Consider the following 23,698-nt stretch of genomic DNA (forward strand, 5'->3'; position numbering starts at 1 on the left):
GTCTGCACCTAGGAGATTAGAATTAGAATTTGAAAGGGGCTCTGCACTTCCTTGGAGAGTGTTATGAACCATTGTGTATCTTTTCAGAAAGGAAATTACTGTTGCATAGGGAAGATAGAATTAACCTGCCGTAGAGGGAAGGAATGAAGAATGTTTGTCCTGGATGCTCAAGACCTTTAATCACAGCTGCTCATCTCTTTCCATATGAACTATGTGTTCAGATGATTGAATCTGGAGTAGCTGTGCTCATGATTTATAATAGATAATTTCTCCAGTGATGGGATGTGGATGGTGTCCCATGGCCATTCTTTAAAGAGTGTGTTCATTATATAGGGGTTAGAAGTTTACATTTAAAACCAGAAGGGTGGACTTCCGTGGTGGTACAGTGGATAGGAATCTGCCTGCAGGGGACATGAGTTCAATCCCTGGTCCAGGAAGATTCTGCATACGGCAGAGCAACTAACCCCGTGTGCACAACTACTGAAGCCCGCATGGTCCAAGGTCCATACTCTGCAGCAAGAGAAGCTACCCCAGTGAGAAATCCAGGCAACCCCCGCACATCACAATGAAGAATAGCCCCCACTCACTGCAACTAGAGAAAGCTTATGTGGAGCAATAAAGACCCAGTACAACCAAAAAAAATAGTTCATAAAACCATAAGGGGTTGTCTGTGGAGCTTTGAGCATGGTGGTCAGAGGCCAGTGTCATGCTGGGTCCAGCTTTGGATTTGTGTGGCCTTGAGGGTAAGAAGATAAGCTGGTGATGTTTTACAATGACAGGCTTTGGAGGCCAGCTATTGCCACCTACTGTCAATTCTGGCATGGAGGAGGGAATTACAGTAACTCTCTGTGGAATGACTTCAGAGACATTTAAATACTCTCAAGGTCAAGGTTAGTTCACTTTGCTCCACCATGAGACTTCCTTCTCAAGCTCACATCTTTGCTTTGGGGTCTGAAATAGACTTTAAAAAAAGCCAGAGAATTCTTTTATTTTTAAATATTTTAGCAAAATCATAGCTGTACGTTTTTTAAAGCAAATGCCCAGCATTAAAACTGATTACTTTCCTAATAGATAAGAACAAATGATTGATGTTTGTTTATAAATTTTTTTAGTTCCATCTGGAAAAGTGTCTTGGAGAGCTCTATTAGCAGCAGCAAAACTTTTCATTAACTTTGCTGTTTGATTATATTTAATGATCTGGAATGCTAACTTTTAGGACATGTATAAACTCACTGTGGGATTTGGGTGTCTCATTTAGTATATTTGACTACTCTAACGTGCTTTTTCACTGACTTCCTATTTTGGAAACGTCCCTGGAACAATAGAAGGTAGAGAGGTTAATTCTGAATTTCATTGGTGTACTTGCTGTTTCTTTAAAAAAAGAGTTTTATTTATTTTTGGCTGCGCTGGGTCTTCATTGCTGTGTGAGGGCTTTCTCTAGTTGTGGTGACCGGGGCGGGGCTACTCTCTGGTTGCAGTGTGTGGACATTTCATTGTTGTGGTTTCTCTTGTTGCAGAGCCCAGGCTCTTGGGCATGTGGGCTTCAGTGGTTGCAGCACATAGGCTCAGTAGTTGTGGGGCACCGGCTTAGATGCCCCATGGCATGTGGGATCTTCCTGGAGCAGGGATCAAACCTGTGTCCTGGAATTGGCAAACAGATTCTTAATCACTGGACCACCAGGTCCACCAGGGAAGTCCCTCTATTTCTTTTTTAACGTTTAATCTTGTTTTACATTTTATGAACAGAGAACTTTGAGCATTCACTAGAATAGACAGAACGAGACAGCGAATCCCTATTCCCTTCCTGCCCAGCTTCAAACATGGACCATCTTTCTCCTTTCTGTACTAGTTTGACATAGACCTGAGACAGTTTGTCATCTGTGAGCTGTTTTAACTTTTAGGTAGCAAGGGGCATTGCTGTGAGTGTCCTCACTGATTCACTGGGGGCTGGACATGGAAAATGGACAGGCCCTGAGGGTGGTTTAGGGCTTGGTGGTAGGGTTTCTGCCCAGGTGAGTTATTTCGGATTTCTGTAGCTCTTAGTGAGGTTTGATGAGTGTCTCCTTTAAAGTGTGACACAAGTCTTTGTGTGTTGTCTCAAAATTATTGATGAGCACTTAAACCGTCTTCCAGAAAGACACTGTATACACATGTATACATGTATACATATGTAATGAGATTTAAAAAGAGGAGAAGAAATCAAGAACTTCCCTGGTGATCCAGTGGTTAAGCATCTGCCGTGCAATGCAGGGAATGCAGGTTGGATCCCTAGTTGCGGAACAAAGATCCCATGTGCTGCAGAACAGCTTAAGCCTGTGTGCTGCAGGTACTGGGCCCTGGGGCCACAACGAGGAAGTCCATGCAGCACAAAGAAGGATGCCACGTGATGCAATGAAGATCTGTGTGCCACAACTAAGACCCAACAGCCAAATAAATAAACATTAAAACTAAGGAAAAAAAAGGAGTCTCTCATGTAGCTACTACCTTGCCTCTTTAAAAAAAACAAGAAGAGAGGAAGAAATCAATGGAAATAGTGAATGGGGGTCATTGTAATATGATGTCACAGACGGAGACTATAGGACAAGCACGATGCAAGGTCCGAGGCAGTGATCAGAGCTGGGCTGTGAATTTTCTAGTGGTCAGAGGCAAAAGGAAAGCCAGGTTTATATTATCCTTCAGATTTCTATCACCGAAGACAAATTTCCACCATGGGATCTTCTAAAAGAAGCCTTTGGGGCTACAGGTGGAGGTGGTGGACTAACTTGACTTGTGAGCAGATGGCCGTCTGGGCAGCTCAGAGTGATTTTTGAACTTGTTTTGGGGGTTTGCAGATAATTTAGTGAAGTCCTATGATGTATCAGGCATCATGCCAGGTCATTTCATTTCATTTAATCTTCAACACAATCCTGCTCCATGGATATTTTCTTCCTTTTCAGGTGAGAAAATTGGAATTCAGAGAAATAACTTGTGAAAGTTGGGCAGCTGTCTGTACTCAGATTGTGAACACTGTTTGACATCTAGATAAGTGGATTATCAATTTATGTTTTGCAAATATGTGTGTTTGACTATGTAGTCACCTTTTATAGGGGAAAGAAAAGGTGCTGGTGCTTCTTTAGCTTACCGTGGGACTGGAAATGTGATCACTTGGGAGAAAACAGGTTTGTGAGGAGCGCTTTTATCTGTGCCGCGTGTGGACAACTGTCGTGCTCTTATTTCCCCTGCTCATGACCAGTGCTGGGTTTCATTCATTTCTTTTTAATACAGAGAGAAAAGGAGCAGCAGGAAGGGGAAACGGGTGTGACCAGGAGCACGGTGAAGAGTGAAGCCAGTGAAAGAAGAGCTATGATCACTCCTGCTCTCCGAGAAGCCCTCACTAAACAAGGTGAAAGTCCTCAGGAACTGTTACAGTACTACACTCTTAAGCATCCTGAGTGCATGCATACTAAGTCTCTTCAGTTGTGTCTGACTCTCTGTGACCCTGTGAACTATGGCCTGCCAGGCTCCTCTGTCCATGGGATTCTTCAGGCAAGAATACGGGAGTGGGTTGCCATTTCCTCCTTCAGGGGATCTTCCCACCCCAGAGATTGAACCCACAGCTCCTGCGTTGCAGGCGGATCCTTTACCACTGAGCCACTGGGGAAGCCTTTAAGTGTTCTCATTTATCACTTAAAAAAGGAAACATAAAATAGGGGTTGCCAAGAGGAAGAAAGAAAAGTCCCGCTACAGTTGGCTCAGCTGTGTGTGGCCGTGGCAACTGTAGCTGTTTGGGAGCCACAGTCTTGTTTCTGTGGGTCACTTTTGTGTGGGCTGCTTGGACCAGCAAGCTTCCTCTTTGCATGGTTTGTTGTGTTGGTACTTGACCGTCAGTGAGGCTCAGGTATGCAGATGGAAGATGCAGTCACTGGCTTCTTTACATATCATTGTCTATTAAGAAATTATTAAATGCAAAAAAAGACCATATGATGTTAGGCTGGGTTAATTAGAAATGTTTTATGTAGAAGTATGTGTGGATTTCTGTGGTCCTACCTTATAAAGAAGGCTGCAGTTGAATGAATGAATAATCCTGGTTTGCTTGTAGAAGGAAGAATAATAAATTGGGGGTGAGTAGACCGACTTCCTTACCTCCCTCCCTCTTTCTATAATTATTGAGATCCTTTTGTGTGACCGATTTGGTTGTACAAAGGAACTTAAGATACTTTAAATTATCTCCTTTACGGAACTCTGGACCTATTAGAGGAGACAGACGAGAATATACAGATTTTGTACATAGAAATATATATGCTTTTGCTTTTTTTAATTTTTAAGTTTTTTTTTTTTTTAATGTGGACCATTTTAAAAGTCTTTATTGAATTTGTTACAATATTGTTTCTGTTTTATGTTTTGGTTTTGTTGGCCACAAGGCATGTGGGATCTTAGCTTCCTGGCCAGGGATCCAGCCCACACCCCTGCATGAGAAGGTGAAGTCTTAAGCCCTGGACCACCAGGGAAGTCCCTGTGTCTTTTAATTAGAGTAAATGAAAGTGATTTTATAATAGGTTTCAATCTGTCATCTTGCTGTTTGTTTTCTACTTGTCTCGTGGATTCTTTGATTTCCTTTCTCTTGTTTAACTATCTTCTTTTAGATTTTTTTTTTTAATGATCCTGCTTTGTTGGCTTATTAACTGTAGCTTTGTTTTGTTCCTTAGTGGTCTCTTGAGGTTTTATACTATCTGGTATCACAGTATATCATCACATGGTGTTACACAACTTTATGTAAAGTAGAAGAACCTTCAATACTTCTGTTTCTTCCCCACAAACCTCTATGCAGTTGTTTTCATATATTTTACTTTTACATATCTTTTCAGCCCTGTAGTACATTGTTATTCTTTTGATTCAAACAGCCATTTATCTATTACACATTTAAGTAATTAGGAAAAAAATCTTATATATTGACTCATGTAGTTTCCACTCTTGGTACTTTGCATTCCTCTGTGTAGATCCATATTCTGTCTGACGGCCTTTTCTTTCTGCCTGGAGGACCCCTTTTAGCATTTCTTGTAGTGTGGGCTTGCTGGTGATGAATTATTTCACCTTTTGTATATCAGAAAAATACTTTCTTTTGCCTTCATTTTTGAAGGATTTTTTTTTGTGTTATTTAATTTTTGAAGGATACTTATTGATGTGTGTAGAATTATGAAGTTTCACAGTTGTGTCCAATTCTTTGTGACTCCATGCACTGTAGCCTGCTGGGCTTCTGAGTGTCCACGGATTTCCCAGGCAAGAACACTGGAGTGGGTTGCCATGGCCTCCTCCAGGGGATCTTCCCAACCCTCAAAATTGTGGGTTGGCGGTTTTCTTCTTTTTTTGCACTTGACGGGTGTTGTTCCACTGTCCAGTGGCTCACATTGCTTCTCATGAGGCCTCTGTAGTCATCTTTTGCTTGTTCCTTTCAAATGTAATGTTTTTTACCCCCTGGCTAATTTTAAGATTTTCTTCTAACTATTGATTTTGAGTGATTTTAATTATGTCTCAATGTAGCTTTCTTCATGTTTCTTTATTTGAGATTTGTTGAGGTTCTTACTTCTGTGGATATATAGTTTTAATTGAATTTGGACAAATTATGACCATTGTTTTAAGTACTTTTCCGCTACCCTGTCTCTTTCTTCTTCCCTGGGGACTCCAATAAATAGGCCTCTTGAATTTGACCCACAGTTCACAAATGTGTTTTTCATATTTTAAAATTATTTTGTCTGTCCTGCTTTACATTATTGGATAGTTTCTATTGCTGTCTTCAAGTTTAACTCAGTAATCTTTTCTTCTCTAATGTTGAATCTTTCATTACTTCTATCCGGTGTATGTTCCAACTTAGAGGTAGTTTTCATCTCTAGAAGGTCAGTTTAGGTCTTTTTCTATCTTCCATGTCTCCACTTAACTTTTGAAGCCTATGGAGTACAATTTTAAACTGATTCAATGTCCTTATCTGCTTACATCTGTGTCATTTCTGGGTCAGTTTTTGTTACTGGAGTGTTTTCCTCATTACTGGTCATGTTTTCCTAGTTTTTTTGCATGCTTGGTAATCTTTGGATGTTATTGTTGTTTGCTTGCTAAGTCGTTTTTAACTCTGTGACCCCATGGACTACAATATGCCAGGCCTCTCTGTCCCTCACTATCTCCTGGAATTCACCCAAGTTCATGTCCATTGAATCAGTGATGCCATCCAACCATCACATCCACTGCTGCCCTCTTCTTCTTTTGCCTTCAGTCTTTCCCAGCATCAGGGTCTTTTCTAATGAGTCTGGTATCTGATTGGATATCAGATCTAATTTTACCTTTTGGAGTGCTGGATATTTTTGTATTCCTGAAAACATTTTTGAGATTTATTCTGGGACAAAGATAAATTATTTTGAAACAGCTTGAGCCCTTTAATCTTGCTTTTATGATTTGTTGGATGAGACCAGAGCTAATTTTTCCCCCCACCACTGAGGCAGAACCCGTCTATGTACTCTGTCCAGTGCCTTGGGAATCTTGAGGTTATCTGTCCGCCTGGTAGGAGCAGGCACAGTTCCCAGCTGGCTGTGAGTACCAGGCATGCTTTTACTCTTTTCAGATGGTTCTTTCCCATTGTTGGGTAGTTTTTCTCTTGCATATGCACTAAGCAGTATAGGAATCCCCTGCAGAGTTCAGTCTCTGTGTAGCCCTTGTCTCTGCTGAACTCAATCCTGCAAACTTTAGCCACAGGGGTTCCCAAGACTCTACTTCTGTGTTCTCAGCTCAGGGAGAATGCTGAGCTCTCCTTAGGTTCTCCCTCCTGCTGCATAGCCTGGAAACTTCCAAGACAATAAGCTTGGGTAATGCTAAGTCTCAACCTTGTTTGTTTCCCATCTCTGTTGGATCATCATCCTTTGTTGCCAGATGTTTCATGTCTTGAAAACTGTTGTTTCATCTATTTTGTCCAGTTTTGGTATTTCAAGTGGGGGGTAAACCCTCTGTTACTCCATCTTGGGAAGAAGAAAAATCCTGCACTTGGATTCTTAGCAACTGCATAGTGTGAACTGTGGTCAACTAAGGTTGTTTCATCCTGTGCTATACAGTCTTTACCTACCCAAATGCAGAGTTTTGTAGAACCCTGTGTATCTTGGGAGAGAAAGATGTAAAAAACTAGTAGAGTGTGATTTCTATGATAGTGCTGTGAGCAACATATAATGTAGGAGTCCAAAAAAGCTAGAATTTTCTCCAGGAATCTATAAAATGCTTATTCTGTATCTGAGATTAGCTATTCATTTGGACTTGGTTCCATCTTCAAGTAGATAAGCAGTTCTTTATTTATATGCAAGATGTTTACATAAATGTGGAAGAGGATAAAAGACAAAGCCTCATAATATTGCCACTAGAGACATGTAATCCAAATTGACTTTGTTCCATTAATCATCACACTGTGAACATGGGTGTTTAACCAGCCACTGATCCACTTATGCCATCATCCAGGCTGTATTTCTCCATTTACCTCATTTGTCTGCAAGTCAAGGGTCTTTTTGTGCAAGAGACTCATGGTAATTGTGGTTTATTACTTGAAGCCTCATGAGAAACTTTATTAAATGCTTTCTGAAATCAGTATGTTCTACTTGTTTGCTCCACCAGTGTGTTAAAATAAGGAAATGTGATTGCTTTGGCATAGCTTTTCCATGCTTTTCATGTCTCATGTGGCTCAAAAAATTTAAATGCTAGGTTGTGGAGGGTGCTGAGAATTCATGTCAGGTTCCTAGAATTTTATTTTCCCACTTTTGAGGACAATATTTCCTTCTTTTAATCTCCTCTTGCCCATCTGATTCTTTATTTATTTTTGAAGATTATTGGTGACAGTTCCCCAGTTGTTTTTTGTACAGAAATGTATGGTTCCTTGCTTTTGCTGTTTGTTGCAGTACCTGGTTCTTTTTTATCTGTATAAATGTTCCTTGGGAACTTGTAAAGCATGTGCATTGTGTAGTTGTTGAGTGCAGTCTCTCTCTCTGTGCCCTTGATCAAGTTTACTTTGTTGCTTCAGATCATAGGGTTCCACTGAGTTTTGACCTATGAGATCTGTTAGATACTGAGAGATCTTAAAATCACTTCCTGTGATTTTGGATTGGCTTATTGTTTCTTTATGTATTTTGAGCCTGTGTTATTAGAGGCATACATATTTTAAATTGTTGTACTGTCCTGGTCATTTAAACCTTAGTGGCCTTGGGGATTATTGTCTATTATTATTTAAATGAAGAAAAATGATTTTGCTACAGTTTTATAATCACTTTTATAATGTACATATATATAAAATCACTTTTTGATATAAGGCTTTGAATCATTTCAATTTTGTGTTCCCTGTTTTTTCATTTAGGTTATCAGTTGATTGGGAGCCACTCTGGGGTGAAGCTTTGCAGATGGACAAAGGTATTTGTTTTTGTTCAAATATTATTTCTGTTTTAGGCAATTTTTATATGGCTGTAATATGCAATGCATTTTACCATTTTAAAGGGTTAATTTACATTTAATAAAGTGTAATGATTTTGAATGAATTAGTTACATGAGTTAGCATATTTTGATGGATGTAAAAAATCCTTATCAAACACCTGAATTAAGCTGTAGACTATTTTCCTCACCGCTACAAGTTCACTTATGACTGTCTCTGGACGGTAGCCCTTGCCCTGACAGCCACACAACAGTTGTTCTCTTTGGTCTCACTGTAGTTTAGTTTTGCCTGTTGTAGAATTTCACATGAATAGGATCATATAATGTGTAGCTTTTTGCTAATGGCTTCTTAAACTCAACATCAGATTTCTCAGATTCATCCACATATAATGAGTATCAGTTCATTCCTTTTTATTGCTGAATGCTATGCAGTAGTATAGGCATAGTACTCAGGGAAGCCTCCGTGGCTTAGCGGTAAAGAATGTGCCTGCAGGCAGGAGATGAAGGAAGAGGTGAGTTTGATCCCTGGGTTGGGAAGATCCTCTGGCATAGGAAATGGCAGCCCACTTCAGTATTCTTGCAGGGAAAATCCCAGGGGCAGAGGAACCTGGACATGATTGAATGACTATACACACACATTCAGTGTTATGAACATACCACAGTTTTTAATCTGTTGATAGTTGTTTGGGTTGTTCTCAGATTTTAGCTATTAAGATTTTAGCTATTATCTAAAATCTTTTGGGGTGAACATACATTTTATTTCATCTGGGTATATACCTAGGAGTGGAATTGCTAAGTCATAGGGCAGGTATATATTTAACTTTATAAGAAACTCCCAGTCTCTTTGCAGTGTGGTTGTACTATTTTATACTTGCATCAGCAATTTAAGAAAGTCGCTGTATTCTCTCACCATCATGTGGGATTATAAATCTTTTTCTGATTGTGAAGTGGTACCATTTTGGTTTTAATTTACGTTTTGAAGATAACTACTGATGATGAGGAGCACCTTTTCACGTGCATATTGGCTTTTCATAGTTATGCCGCCTCTGTTGAGATATTTTACCCAAACTGAATTGTTTGACTTTGTATTATTGATTTGTAGGAGTTCTTTATATATTGTGGATATGAGAGTTTTGCCTGATGCACACTGCTGTTATTTTCTCTTAGTCTGTGGCTTCTTCTTTCATTTCCCTAATGGTATCCTTTGAAGTTTTTAATGTGAATAAAGTCTAATTTATCCTTTTTTCTCTTTTGGTTAGTACTTTTCATATGTTAAGAAGTCTTTGTCAACTTGAAGGTCACAAAGATAGTTTATGTTTTCTTCTGGAAGCTTCATATATAGTTTTAACCTTTATATTTAGGTCTTGAATTAATTTATATGAATGGTGTGAGGTAAGGATCAAGATTGTACCTTTCCACTACCTATCACCTACATGGATATTCTGATGTTTTAGAACCATTTGTTAAGAAGGCTTTTCCTTTCACCACTGAATTACTTTTAGGCCTTTGTAGAAAAGTCAGTCTGCTGTATATAGGAAGGCCTGTTTCTGGACTACTCTTATTCTGTTGCATTGATGTGTTTGTCCTTAAGCCAATACCACAATTGGCTTGATTACTGTGGTTTTGTAATCAGTTTGAAATCATGCAGTATAAGTTCTCTGTCTTGGTTTTTAATTTTCAAGATTGTTTCTTCTCTTCTGGGTCTTTTGTATTTCCGTATACATTTTAGGATCAATCTATGAATTTCTATTGTATGTATTTATTCTGTTTTCTTATGTTCTGTATTTGTCTATTTGTCATCTCTACCTCAGGGCCAAGTACATAACTATAAGTTCTTACTTTCTGTATTAAAAAAATATTTTATTTTTATTGTTTTTCATTTTTGGCTGCACTGGGTCTTTGTTGCCACGCATGGGCTTTCTCTAGTTGCGGCGAGCACGGGCTACTTACTCTCTCATTGTGGTGGACGGCTTCTCATTGCGTGGCTCCTCTTGTTGTGGAGCATGGGCTTTAGGGCACACTGCCTCAGTAGTTGTGGCGCATGGGCTTAGTTGCCCTGGGCCATGTGGAATCTTCCTGGACCAGGGATCAGATCCGTTTCCCCTGCATTGACAGGTGGATTCTCAACCACTGGACCACCAGGGAAGTCCTTATTTTCTGTATTCTTGATGCTCTGGCAGGCTCATAGAGACTGCCCCTCCCAGGGCTAATTCCTAAAGATTAACAGCAGCTTGCCTTGAACATACCTTTCATCTGTGATTCTAAATCTGTAGTCTTTAGCTACCTCCTTATCTGACTCTCTCACACACCAAGCCAATATCTTCCCTGCCGTAAATCATGCCAGGGCCTGATACAGAAAGCTAGAGATAGCCCTGTAGTCTAGAGCCCACTGGAATAATTCATTTCAGCCAGTCCGGCATCATTCACCCTCTCTGCCTTTCCTGTCCCAAGGAGACTCCAGTAAGGGCTGTGGCCCAGGCTTTCCCCTCACTTCTCTCTGCCTCCTGAACAGACGCTGTGGGGTATGGTGGGCACCTTTCTCCCGGAATATGTAAGTAATATCTTCCTTCAGTAGCACTGGCCTGTGTTGGCACTCAGTCACCCTTGTGAATTAAATTCCCATGGGTGCAAATAAGATATCATTAGAATTATTGTGTTTTCTAATGAAAATGCAGTGATGTGCAATATTATGTTAGTTTCAGGCATATGACATAGCTGACATTTGCCTACGTTATGAAAGGCTTACCACAATAAGTCTAGTAGCCATCTGTCCCCATACAAAGTTCTTACACTTTGTTGATGGTATTCCTTCTGTTGTATATTGTATCCCTGTGATTTGTTTATTATAAAACTGGAGGTTTGAACCTCTTAGTTCCTTCACCTATTTTGCCCACCCTCTCTCCCCTCCCTTCTCTCCCTTCTGACCATGACCGATTCCCTGTATCTGAGTCTGTTTTCATTTTATTTGTTTGTTTTGTTTTATAGATTGCACATATGAACTAAGTTCATGTGGTATTTGTCTTTGTTTCTCTGACTTACTTTACTTACCATGGTAGCCTCAAGGTCCATCCATGTTGCTGCAAATGTCAAGATTTCATTCTTTTTATGGCTGAGTAATATTACTGTGTGCGTGTGTGTATGTGTGTGTGTCTATATATATCTATCTATATCACAGTTTCTTTATTCATTCCTCTATCTGTAGACACTAAGTTTACATCTGTATCTTGGCTCTCGTAAATAAAGCTGCATTGAACACTGGAGTACATGTATCTTTTCTGATTACTGTTCTTGTTTTCTTTGGGTAAATATTCAGTAGTATAATTGCTGGGTCGTATAGAAGTTCTATTTTTGATTTTTTGAGGAACCTCCATAACTGTTTTCCATAGTGGCTGCACCCATTCACAGTCACACCAGCCGTGCACAAGGGTTCCCTTTTCTCCACATCCTCACCAGCGCTTATTTGTTGCCTTTTTAATGATAATGATTCTGAAATATGTTAGGTGGTGTCTCACTGTGGTTTTGATTTGCATTTCCTTGATAATTAGTGATATTGAGCATCTTTTCATGTGTCTGTTGGCTGTCTGCATTTCCTCTCTGGAAAAATGTCTGTTCAGGTCCCCTGCCCATTCTTTAATTGGGTTGTTTGTTTGTTGCTGCTACTAAGTTGTGTGTATTTTTATATATTTTGGATGTCAGCCCCTTATTGGATATATTGTTTGCAAATATCTTCTCCCATTTTAGTAGGCTGCTTTTTTGGTTGTTGAGAATTTCCTTCACTGTGTAAAAGCTTTTTGGTTCGATATAGTCCCATTTATTTATTTTAGCTTTTGTTTCCCTTGCCTTAGGAGACATATCCAAAAAATATTGCTAAAACTGATGTTGAAGAGTGTGGTGCTGAAGTTTTCCTCTAGGAGTTTTATAGTTTCGGGCCTTACATTTAAGTCTTTGATCCATTTTGAGTTTATTTTTGTATATGGTGTGAGGAAGTAGTTCATTTTGATTCTTTTGCAGGTAGCTGTCCAGTATTCCCAACATCGTTTGCTGAAGAGGCTGTCTTTTCCCTTTTGTGTATTCTTGCCTCCTTTGTCATAGATTCGTTGATCATATAAGTGTAGATTTATTTCTGAGTTCTCGTTTCTGTCCCTTTGATCTATGTGGGTGGATTGGAAACAGAAATGGTAGTAAGAGTGGTTAAAGGAAGTGAGATGGGCCTCTGGTGACACTTTCAGAGTAAGATTTAAAGATGACAGGCAGTCCTCAGATAAGTTTAATTTCAAATAATTATTGCAAGATAGATTTCTCATCATTGTGCTATAAAAATTAGCAGTACATAAAATGACCACAATAACTTCTTAAACAACTTTGATTTGTGAAAATCCTGTATTTCATGTCTTAATATTTCATATGTCAACTTAATATTTGGTTTCAAGTCTACCAAAAGCATCTCAAATCTCTTCTGTATTGTATTTATGTGACACCTACACATATAACATGGGATACATGTATTGTGTTAGTGACTTAAATATTAGAAGCAGCATTATTCTCCGTGGTGTGGGTTTTCAAAATGGTGAAATTTCTTACAAAAGCTTCGCATCAAAGAAAGTGTTTTCTGTCCTCATTTTCCATAGTAGCTACATTCCTGGAAAATTCAGTATATGGTAGAATGTTCAGAAAATACTTTATCTGTAAAATGAAGTTGGAATCTAAGCGTGGATGATTATAATCAGGTTTTCCACAAGTATGGAGATGTAGTGAGTCATTTGAAAGGAAGTGGCTTATAAGACCCTTTGTATGTGTGGGAGGGTGGGGGGTTGGGGGGCTATCTTAAACATTACAGGAGATGTGACAGTCTTGCCTCTCCCCTCACTTATTGCCAGAAGTGCCTCCCAACCATTTTGGTAACAACAGTATTTCAGTGAATTTCCAGAATACCCCCAGATAGTGTTGACCCCATTGAGAACCTCTGCCCCAATCCATTTTCATTGCCATCCTTGAAGTTCAGGTTGTCCTCCTGGACACTGCAGCTAGGTTTTTTCCTGTCTACTTCTGACTACCAGTGAATCCCCTCCTCCACCTGCTCAATTTATCCGCTATTAACCAGGTTAATCTCTGAAGTTCAGTTCTCATTTAGCCGTTTTCTCTGAAGCCTTATGGTAGCTCTTCATTCCTTCTTACTCAACATATCAGTTGGGATGTGTAATAGGCATCTTAAACTTAATATGTCAGAAGTAGAATTCCTGATTTCCTCTCCTAAATCTGTTCTCCTCAGTCTTCATTCCAGCGATTTATGACAACACTGTCCTTTCAGTTACTCAGGCCAGAAGCCTGGGAGTCATTTCTGTTCTTCTGTTGTTTTTCTGTTTTCCTTTTTACCCTCCACATCTATTCCGTGAGCACATCTTTTCAGACTATATCCAGAGTATAACTACTTTTCAGCATTTATACTGCTATGCCTCGATCCAAGTCACTGTCATATGTTCCTTTTATTGTCGTAAGTGATCTTCTAACTGCTGTTCCTGGTTCCACTCAGTCATCTCCACTGCTGTTCCCTGCACAGCAGTTGGATGCCTCAGATCATGTAACTCTTTTACTCAGAACTCCCAGGGGTTCTAATCTCTCTCAGAACCAAATCCTGAGTCCTTACAGAGGCCTCCAAGGATCTGATCTTCCGTGCTTCATCTCACCTTACTGGCCTTCTTGCTGTTACCCGAATACACTGAACTCAGACTCCTCCCTGGCTTTCTGGTCTTGTGTCTGCTCACTTAGATCTCTGCTCAGTGAGTCTCTATCAGAGAAACTCTCCCTTGACCACCTTTTAAAAATAACAGCCTTCCCCTGGTCCCCTAACACTGCTTGGAATTTCTCCATAGCACTTATTACCAACTAACAGATTAGGTCTTGCTTCTTAACTGTCTCTTCTTTCCCTTCTCATCTCCTCCCCAACCTAAGAGTCTTCATTTTTCTTTCCAATACTGAAAACAGAGCCTAGCAGGTAGTAATTGCTTAGTAAACATTTGTCAGATGAGAAAATTATATTAAACCCCAAACCTGAGGAAGACCCTCTCTAGTATAGTTCTGATCTACTTGTTCAGCTTTGTTTTCTGTTTTTTTTTTTTGTTTTTGTTTTCTGTTTTAACCTTCTTACATCCTGTGCTGCCTCTCTTCCCCACTCTGATCTCCACCTGGCTGAATCCTTCCCATCTGTCCCAGTCAGGAAAACAGAAACCACCCTGGGTATTTTTGCAAGAACAGATTTAATAAAGTAAATTAACTGAATGCTTACAAAGCCATTGAAAGGCCTGGGGTAATGAAGGTCAGAGAGAACTACTCCTTGCTTGGAGAAAGTCGAGAAGTGCTGGGCTCACAGGACACCGCTGGAAGTGACCTGAAACGCTGGCAACATTAAAGCAAATGTGTCCCAGGAGCTCACTTGAAGCCGCTTTGGACTTAGTGTTTGTTGTATGCCCTTGTGTCTGCCAGCTGCCGCCAGTGAAGAAGAACGATTTCTCCTTTCTTGCCATCTAAGTCTTGGCTCACTGGTGGAGTCTAATCAGAACCCCTCAGACAAGGGAATCTGAGAAATATGGTATAAGGGCTTCTTAGCCCCTACTTATAAGGGGAGGCACAGGACTCAGTATTAATAGCACTGTCTACCTCTTTAGATGCTCAGCATCTGTACACACCCTTTTACGTGTATTCACATTTTCAAACCATGATAAGAACAAAACATCTGCTTCTCCCTAAAGTGTTATAATTATTACTCATGCAAGGGAGGATGTATTCATTCTCTCCCTTCACTCTCTGTTGAGATCTTTTACCTAGGGATGACATTATGTTGACTACCACTTACCTGTCCTATATAAAATAGTTGGAGGGGAGGAAAGATAATTATGTATATCCAAGCAAAGAAGACAGTATGTATATTTGTAACTGCTCATATTTGTACTTGGTCACCTGGTCGTGGTTGGTATTTCTAACTTCCTTCCTCCACGAGGCAGGCCACATTTCCTTTGTGCTGTATCACCACCTCAATATGATGCTTCTTTGCAAAGATGAGTGATTCTGTCAGTGAGGAGTCTGAGCCACTAATGGCTCCTTCTGTAATCTTCTCTTAACTTCTGCGACTGTAAAGGAGAATACTAAGGGCTTCCCAGGTGGCTCAGGGGTAAAGAATCCACCTGCAATGCAGGAGACACGGGATACATGAGTTTGATCCCTGGGTTTGGAAGAAGTCCTGGAGGAGGGAATGGCAGCCTGTTCCAGTATTCTTGCCTGAAAAATCCCATAGACAGAGGAGCCTGGTGGGCTGCAATCCATGGGATCACAAAGAGTGAGACACTACTGAGAACACACACACACAGAGATGTCTCGGAGGTCCCCTTGGTTCCTGAGAAAATTTTTGTTTCTGTGACATGAGGCGCTCAAAGGAACCAGGGGCTAGTATTAACTGTCAGGAACTGTGGAGGGTCTCCTCTTTCAGCCTGCTTACAAGCCAACATATTCACCTGGTAGAGTTTCACAGATGCTGGTGGAGAACCCAGGACTCCTAGGTCAAAGACAAAGAACAACAGGCAGATTGAGATTAATGACCAGGTGAGACAGATTCCTGATGCTTCCTGTTCCTCTATCCTCCCTAAGCCCTCCTCCTGTTTGTACTTTTTTTTTTTTTTTAACAGTTTGCTTAACCAGTTTAGAATTTATTTTGTGTGTGTGTGTGTGTGTGTGTGTGTGTAGTCACTTAGTCATGTCCGACTCTTTGTGACCCCGTGGACTGTAGCCCACCAGGCTCCTCCGTCATGGGATTCTCCAGGCAAGAATACTGGAATGGGTTGCCATTTCCTTCTCCAGGGGATCTTTCCAACCCAGGGATCGAACTCAGGTCTCCCGCATTTCAGGCAGATGCTTTAACCTCTGAGCTACCAGGGACGCCATTTTGCTCTGTAGTATGGAATAAATCTCTAAATCAGGGATTAGCAAACCTTTTCTTAAAGGGCCAGATGGTGACTTTTTAAGGTTTGTGGTTCATATGATCTTGTTGCAGCTTTTCAACTATGCCATTTTAGCCCCAAAGCAACCATAGATATAAGTAAACAAATGTGGGCAGTAGTATTCCAACAAAACCTTACCTGCAGAGACAAGCTGCAGCCTGACTTTGGCCCATGGGCTGCAGTATATTGAACACTGTATTGAACTCTTCATCCCCTGTCAAAAATGGAAGACTGAAATTTTACCCAGACTCTGTGTTTACTAAGTCTTAATCAAGCAGCAGAAGCCCACTCGTTTAGGTTTGTTCCTCCCTTGTATGCAATGAGAGTCCCTCTAACAGATTCTGGTGAGCCCAGAACCACTCTCAAAGGGGATCAACTGGGAACCCCACCAATAATAAGCAGCTGGGACAAATGCTCTTCTTCCCTGTTGGACCATGAATTCCCCCCTCCTGCTAAGAGATATCAGACGGTCAAGTAAAAATGGAAAGAGAGAAACCTTCTCCTTACCACCTTACTCCTGCAGTAATCGACCTGGCCTGTGAAACATTCCCTGTGCCTGCTGGGCCCAAGACTCCTTTTCTTCACTGAGAGATAGCATGGTGGTTGGGTGGCCCGAGACTTCTTTCCTTCACTGAGAGATATCATGGTGGTTGGGTGGCACTCCATAAGAAGTGGCCTGTCTAGGGAAGCCAAGTCTTTTTATTCTTGTCCTGAGACTCCACTCTCCCATTCAGAGTTACTGGGGCTACCCAGGCCCATCGGCCAGAGCAACTCTGCCAAATAAGCCACCTGTATGGGAAGCCTGCTGGCCTGAGATTCCCCTCCTCCATGTGAAACCTCTTTCACCCCCTCTGACGGTACCAGCCAAGATCAGTGGGAGCCCAAGCAAAATTACATTGCAAAGCCTCTGAAAATTAAACTGCCATTGGAGCCACAGCATACAAAATAGTCCAGGACCTGCAAGCTCAACCTAAACTAAGTGCCTGCTGCTAAAATGAAAGAAGGAAATAGAATTTAGAGCCTCCTAACATAGTAGACAAAATGTCTAGGATGCAGTGAAAAAAATCACCTGTCATTCCAAGAACCATGAAAATCACAACTTGAGCAAAAAAAGATAATGAACTGACACCAACACCAGATGAATCAGATGGTGGAGTCATCTGACAAGGATTTTAAAGCAGCTGTCATAAAAATGCTTCAGCAATCACTTACAAAGTCTCTTGAAACAAATGAAAAAATAAAAAATCTCAGCAGAGAAATGGAAGTTATAAAAGGAACCAAGAAGGAATTATACAATTGAAAAAATACAGTAACAGAAATAAAAACTCACTGAATGAGTGCAGTAATAGAGTAGAGATGACAGAGGATAGAGCCGGGGACCTTACCAATTGACAGAATGATCTGTGACCAGGGCAAGTCAATAGAATTTACCCAACCTGAATAGCAGAGAGAATAAACTCCAAGTAGAACAGAACCAAGGAAATCCACATGAAAATACCTTACAGTTAATGATCTGAAAGCTAAAGAAGAAAAAGATCTTGAAAGATGCTAGAGAGAAACCGTGAACTAACATCAATTTGACATCAGATCTCTCATCTGAAATCATGGAGGCCAGAGAGAAGTGGCACATGTTCAAGTGTTGAAAGAAAATACCTGTCAATCATGATTTCTGTGTCTGGCAAAACTATCCTCCAAAATGAAGATTAACTAAACACATTATCGGATTAAAGAAAACTGAGTCTTTTTCTAGCAAGTCTGCCTTAAAGATAGTTAAAGGAAGCTATTCAAACCTAATGAAGTGATGAAAGAAAGATTCTTAAAGCATGAGAAAGGAAGGCAGAGTGATGAAAAGAGCAAAAATATGAGTACATATAGTAGCTGATCATTTTCCTCATAATGTTTATAATCATATTTGATGATTGAAGCAGAATACTTTTAAACATTTTTATTTATTTTTATTTGGCTACACTGGGTCTTAGTTGCGGCAGGTGGGATCTTCAGTCTTCGTTGCAGCATACAGAACCTTTAGTTGAGGCATGTAGACTCTTAGTTGCAGCATGTGGGATCTAGTTCCCTGACCAGGGATTGAACCTGGGCCCCCTGCACTGGGAGCTTGAAATCTTAGCCACTGGACCACCAGGGAAGTCCTGAAACAAAAATTTTAACACCATGTGATACTCAGGATAATGATATATAATTTAAAAGAGAAAATTAAAGGGATCTGAATGGAAGTGATGTTTCCACACTTCACTTGAAGCTGGTAAAATTTTTTTACCAGTAGACTTGATGGGTCATGTATGTATAGTTTTATACTCGGAACAACCACTACAAACACCATCTCAGTGAAAGTCACTCAGTTGTGTCCGACTCTTACGATCCCATGGACTGTAGCCCATCAGGCTCCTCTGTCCGTGGGATTCTCCAGGCAAGAATACTGGAGTGGGTTGCCATTTCCTTCTCCAGAGGATCTTCCCGACCCAGGAATTGAACCCGAGTCTCCTGCATTGCAGGCAGATTCTTTACAGACTGAGCGACGATGGAAGAGCTATGAGGAAAGCCCACAAACACTATACATAGAGATAAAATCAAAACAAAGAATAAAGATGGAATCCTGAAAATGTTTAAGTAACCTGCAGGAAATCAAAAGAATAACAGGAGTGAGAATCAGAGGGAATAAGCAGGAAACAAATAATAAAATGGTAGGCTATTTTAGTGCATAACTAATTACTTCAAATGTAAATATTCTAAATCTGTCAATCAAATGATAAAGACTGGAAGAGTGGATTTAAAAAATGACCCAAATATAGGATGTTTACAGAAAACTTACATCAAATTCAATGGCATAGATAGGTTGAGTAAAACGGTGAGTTAGTCAGTAGAAGCTGGTTGACATATAAGGAATATACCACCCAGCAATAGCAGAATATGCATTTCTTCCAAGTGCCTGTGGAACGCTCACCAAGATAGACCATGTTCTAGGCCATAGAACAAACCTCAGCAGATTTAAAAGTGTTAAAATCATACAGAGTGTGTTTTGTGATCATAATGGAGTCAAACTAGAAATCAATAATAAAAACAAAAGGAAAATCTCTATAAATATGTGGAAATTAAACAACACATTTCTAAATAAGCCTTGGGCCAAAGAGGAAGTCTCAAAGGAAATGAAAAAATATGTAGAACTGAATGATAGTAAAAAAAAAATGTAAATGATGCAGCTCAGGCAGTGCTCAGAGAGAAATTTCCAGCAATGTATACTTATGTTAGAAACGAGGAAAGATGTCAAATCAGAAACAATGAAAATCTAAGTAAGTGTAAGTAAAAATCTAAATGTAAATTTAAATAAATGTTTGTGGATTGGAAGACTCAATGGAGTAAAACATCAAATCGATGTATGGGTTTAATGCAATTCCTATTAAAGTCCCAGGAAGGTTTTTGTAGAAGTAGACAGTTTATTATAAAATTTATAAGGAAGGGCATGGGAATGTAAAAATAGCTTGAACAGTATTGTGGAAGAATAAAATGAGAGGAGTCATACATCCTGATATTATAGCTTACTGATTGCTACAGTAATCAAGAACATATGGTATTAGTAGAGGGATGGACATATAGGTCAACTGAACAGAATGGAGGTCCCAAAAATAAACTCACAAGTATGCTTAACTGATTTTTTACAGAGGTTCAAAAGCAATTCCTTGGAGAAAGGATAACCTTTCCAACTAATGGTGCTACGGCAACCAGGACCATCCATAGGCAAAAAACCATAGGCAAAGAAACCTCTGCCACCAAACCACGTGCACCAAAAGTACACACACACACATTTTGAGTTAAATAGATCAAGACCTAAAATCTAAAGTATGAAACTATAAAACTCGAAGAAAATAGTTTTAAAGAAAAATGTGCCGTCCTCCTCACTTGTGTCCATCCCTTTATCCTTTTTGCCCTTCAGTGTTCAGTTTGGACATCTCACCTCTGAGGCGTTCTCACGGGTCCTGGAAGCTGGGCTGATCACCTGTCCCAGGGGCTCCAGTAACAGCCCCTGGACATTTGTCTTTTCTCTGCTTGCCCAACATCTTAGTCTTTTCATGTTTGGGAAGTTTCTTATTAAATGGGCTCTGGTTGGTATGAGGGACCACTGCCTGCTATAGAAGCTAAGGATGACAGATACTGTTTCCTGGGACCGTGTCCTAGTGACTTGGGTATAAAAGTGTCATCTAGGATAGTCATTCTTTTCAGCCGGAGACTTTGAATATGGGGTGAGTGAAGGAAAGGAACTGGGACATGGAGAACTCATTCTTGTGCAGGTGGCAGCAGCCATGTGCAGTTTAGCGGTGGTGCTGCTGATGGTCTCGGGAGAGGGGGCATGGTGTCTGTAGTATATAATAACTTCTGGGGGATCCAGTGGTGGTCCTGCTGCTGGCTTTCCTTCATTATTGCCTGTTTAATGGATCATTGAGCTGTGAGATCCTTTCAATAAATTCCTTTTTTTCTTTAGCTAGACTCCATTTCTATTGCTTGCAGAAGAATCTTAACTGATTTAATCAGATTATCATAATAGTATTGCACATTTTTCTTGCTTACTTGCCATTTCCTCCAACTAGCCCCTCCATGGGTAGAGGCTCTGTCTTATTAATCATTGTACATTCAACACACAGTATGCTTGAAGTACATTAACTGATTGGTAAATAATGAATGAAACATGCAAGTCTTCAACTTTGTTTCTCCATTGCCATAATATGTAGTGGCAATTATTCTGTAACTTTTGCATATGGTGGACATTTTAGTTTTCAGTGCTGCTTTGGAAGATGTGAATATTTTGTTTGCCTTCTTGAATATTTTCTTGGGAACTTGGAAGAGCATTTGTAGAAACAGTTATCCTGAACAGCATTTTCCCTTCACTCCTTTTTTTTTTTTTATGTGAAAGGACTAAGTGAAACAGATAGGGTAACCTCTTTTATTAGGACAAAAAATAAGACACTTTGGTCAACTGACATGGTAACAAGCTGGTAGATTTTATGTGGGCAGCATTGTAATATCATTACACTAATACGTCATGTACACTGATCCATATGTATGAAGGCTTGCCAGCTGTGTTTCCTCGTTTGTTGTTCCTCTTGTTAATTCCGTAGCATTTCGGTCACTTAGCTCAAAATCTCAGTTATCTTGGACAACTTCCTCTGTTTGTCCCTCTGATTGGGACCATACCTCTTAAGTTCCCTTTGCCGTTCCTCCACCAATGTTAGAGCAAAGTCACCAGGTCCTTTCTTGCATGACCTCCTTACAGGTTTCACTTTTTACTGAACCAAGCCCATCTAACACACAGCTCCTGGGTGGATCTTTCTAATGGTCACCACAGGAAGCGCCATGGTATCTTGTGGTCCCAACCCTGAGTTGATCTGCAGTATTTCTTCAAGTTACCATTCTTACGGTGGCTGTACCAATCACATTGTGTTCTTTTCTGGAATAATCTATTTCTTGTATACATGCAGCTTGTCCCCTCAACAGTCTCAACTCCCGTCTATGTTCCACTTCTACCTTTGGGTTGACATAGAATGTGCTCCAGGTTTCATTCCCTTACTCACCCTCCTTTATTCAGTATGGGGATAACTCTTTCAGGTGAATGTACTTCCCCCTTTTCTGGGAGCCTTATTTCTCCTTTGGCATTATATATTATTGTACTAATATTTGAGGCAGGTGAATGGATTTGAAAATGAAAGTATCCATGGTCCTGTCTGTGGAGCTTTCACAATTAATGAATCATAGATTTATCTCATTAGGGTTTGGAAAACCCAGAGCACTATCAAAACCCAAACACCATCAAAACAATCTAATGTTATAATGTTGGTTTTCTGTCTCATGCAGATACTGGTAGGGGTATTTATACTCCTGAAACACTTGGTTTCTTCTTTAAAATGATGCCCTGGTATTTTGTTTCCTTGCTTTGAGGATCTTTTTCAAATTATTTGTTTTTGTGTTCACAGTCCATGCTCCGAGGGAGAGGAGGTTGCTATAAACATACATTCTATGGCATTGAGAGCCATCGTTGCATGGAAACTACCCCGAGCTTGGCATGTGCAAATAAATGTGTCTTCTGTTGGCGGTAAGTAAAAATGAATGGCCATGGTGATCAAATAGGTAATGTTGTGCTGAGGCTGAAAAATCCTAGGAGTTTAACCTGTTCTTTCCTATTCTGATAGTGGTGTCATTAGCTATTCAGTGGTGTAGATTGGTTTAGACTGAAAATCTCTACTTTCTCTAACTCACTATATCTGTTTATGTAGCTAATTCAATTGATTGTATTTTAGGTTCTCATTATTTCATCCTTTTTTTAAAAAAAAGTTCCACTGAATCATAAAAGTACTCTAGACTTACATAGAAAATTTTAAAAACCATTAAAAGTTATAAAGAAAAGCAACAATTCAAGCATCCAGGGAAAACACTTTTAATGCTTTGTAGTATTTGCTTTCTGGTTTTTTTTTCTCCCAGAGTCTTTTGTTTTTAAAAATACAGCTGAGAGCATTTTCTACTTTCTGTTTTATATCCTGCTTTTATTTTTTAAATATAAGACTCTTTCTCTGTCTTAGAATTTTATATACATAAGCTTTTTATTTTGAAACAATTTTAGCTTACTGAAGATTTCCAAAGAAATTTTCCAACTTCTGTTAATGTTCAGACCTTATGTAACCATGGAACAACTATCAAAATCAAGAAATTAACATTGATGCAGTATTATTAATGAGATTGGAAACTGAGTTTCATTGGTTTTCCCACAAGATTCAGTTCAGGATCCTACATCAAATTTAGGTCTTAGGTGTCATGTCTCTCTAGCTGTCTCCAGTTCTTTAGTCTTTCCTTGTCTATCGTGACTTTGACACTTTTGAAGAGTCTTAGTTAGGTATATTTGGATTTTGGGACAAAAACCCATAGAAGTGATGTAACCTCTCAGCATATCATATTAGGGAGTACTTCTGACTTTCATTATGGATATGTTTTGAACAAAAATAGAATAGTATAATGAATCTCTGTGTACGTTTGTTAACACATTTCCAGTCATGTTCCATTTACCTACCCTAGTTCTCACTATTTCGAAGCAAATCTCAGCTATTATTGTTTTATCTTACTACCTACTTTGATTGACAGATAATATTTTAAAAAAAGGCCTAAAAAAAAAGAATCTAGTATCATCATCCCATCATAAGTTCTTTTACATGGTTTCCCTTTTCTAGTTATCTAGGGATATAGTAAAAAAACAAAAACAAAAACTGAAAAATATCTTTTCAGACATTCTGTTA

At 39.7% G+C, this 23,698-nt stretch overlaps 1 protein-coding gene across 2 annotated transcripts in view; it reads left to right on the top strand.

Annotated features, from left to right (window-relative positions):
• LOC122701688 (S-adenosyl-L-methionine-dependent tRNA 4-demethylwyosine synthase TYW1) overlaps nucleotides 1-23,698 on the top strand; it is a 144,238-nt gene that overhangs the window by 19,322 nt on the left and 101,218 nt on the right. For both annotated transcript variants that reach the window (XM_043914899.1, XM_043914900.1), the window contains 3 exons: nucleotides 3,265-3,382; nucleotides 8,351-8,403; nucleotides 22,388-22,506. In XM_043914899.1, coding sequence (XP_043770834.1) covers nucleotides 3,265-3,382; nucleotides 8,351-8,403; nucleotides 22,388-22,506 — 290 coding nt within the window. The remainder of the gene's footprint in view (nucleotides 1-3,264; nucleotides 3,383-8,350; nucleotides 8,404-22,387; nucleotides 22,507-23,698) is intronic.

The sequence above is a fragment of the Cervus elaphus genome, chromosome 10 (assembly GCF_910594005.1).
Source record: "Cervus elaphus chromosome 10, mCerEla1.1, whole genome shotgun sequence".
In the NCBI taxonomy this organism is placed as follows: Eukaryota; Metazoa; Chordata; class Mammalia; order Artiodactyla; family Cervidae; genus Cervus; species Cervus elaphus.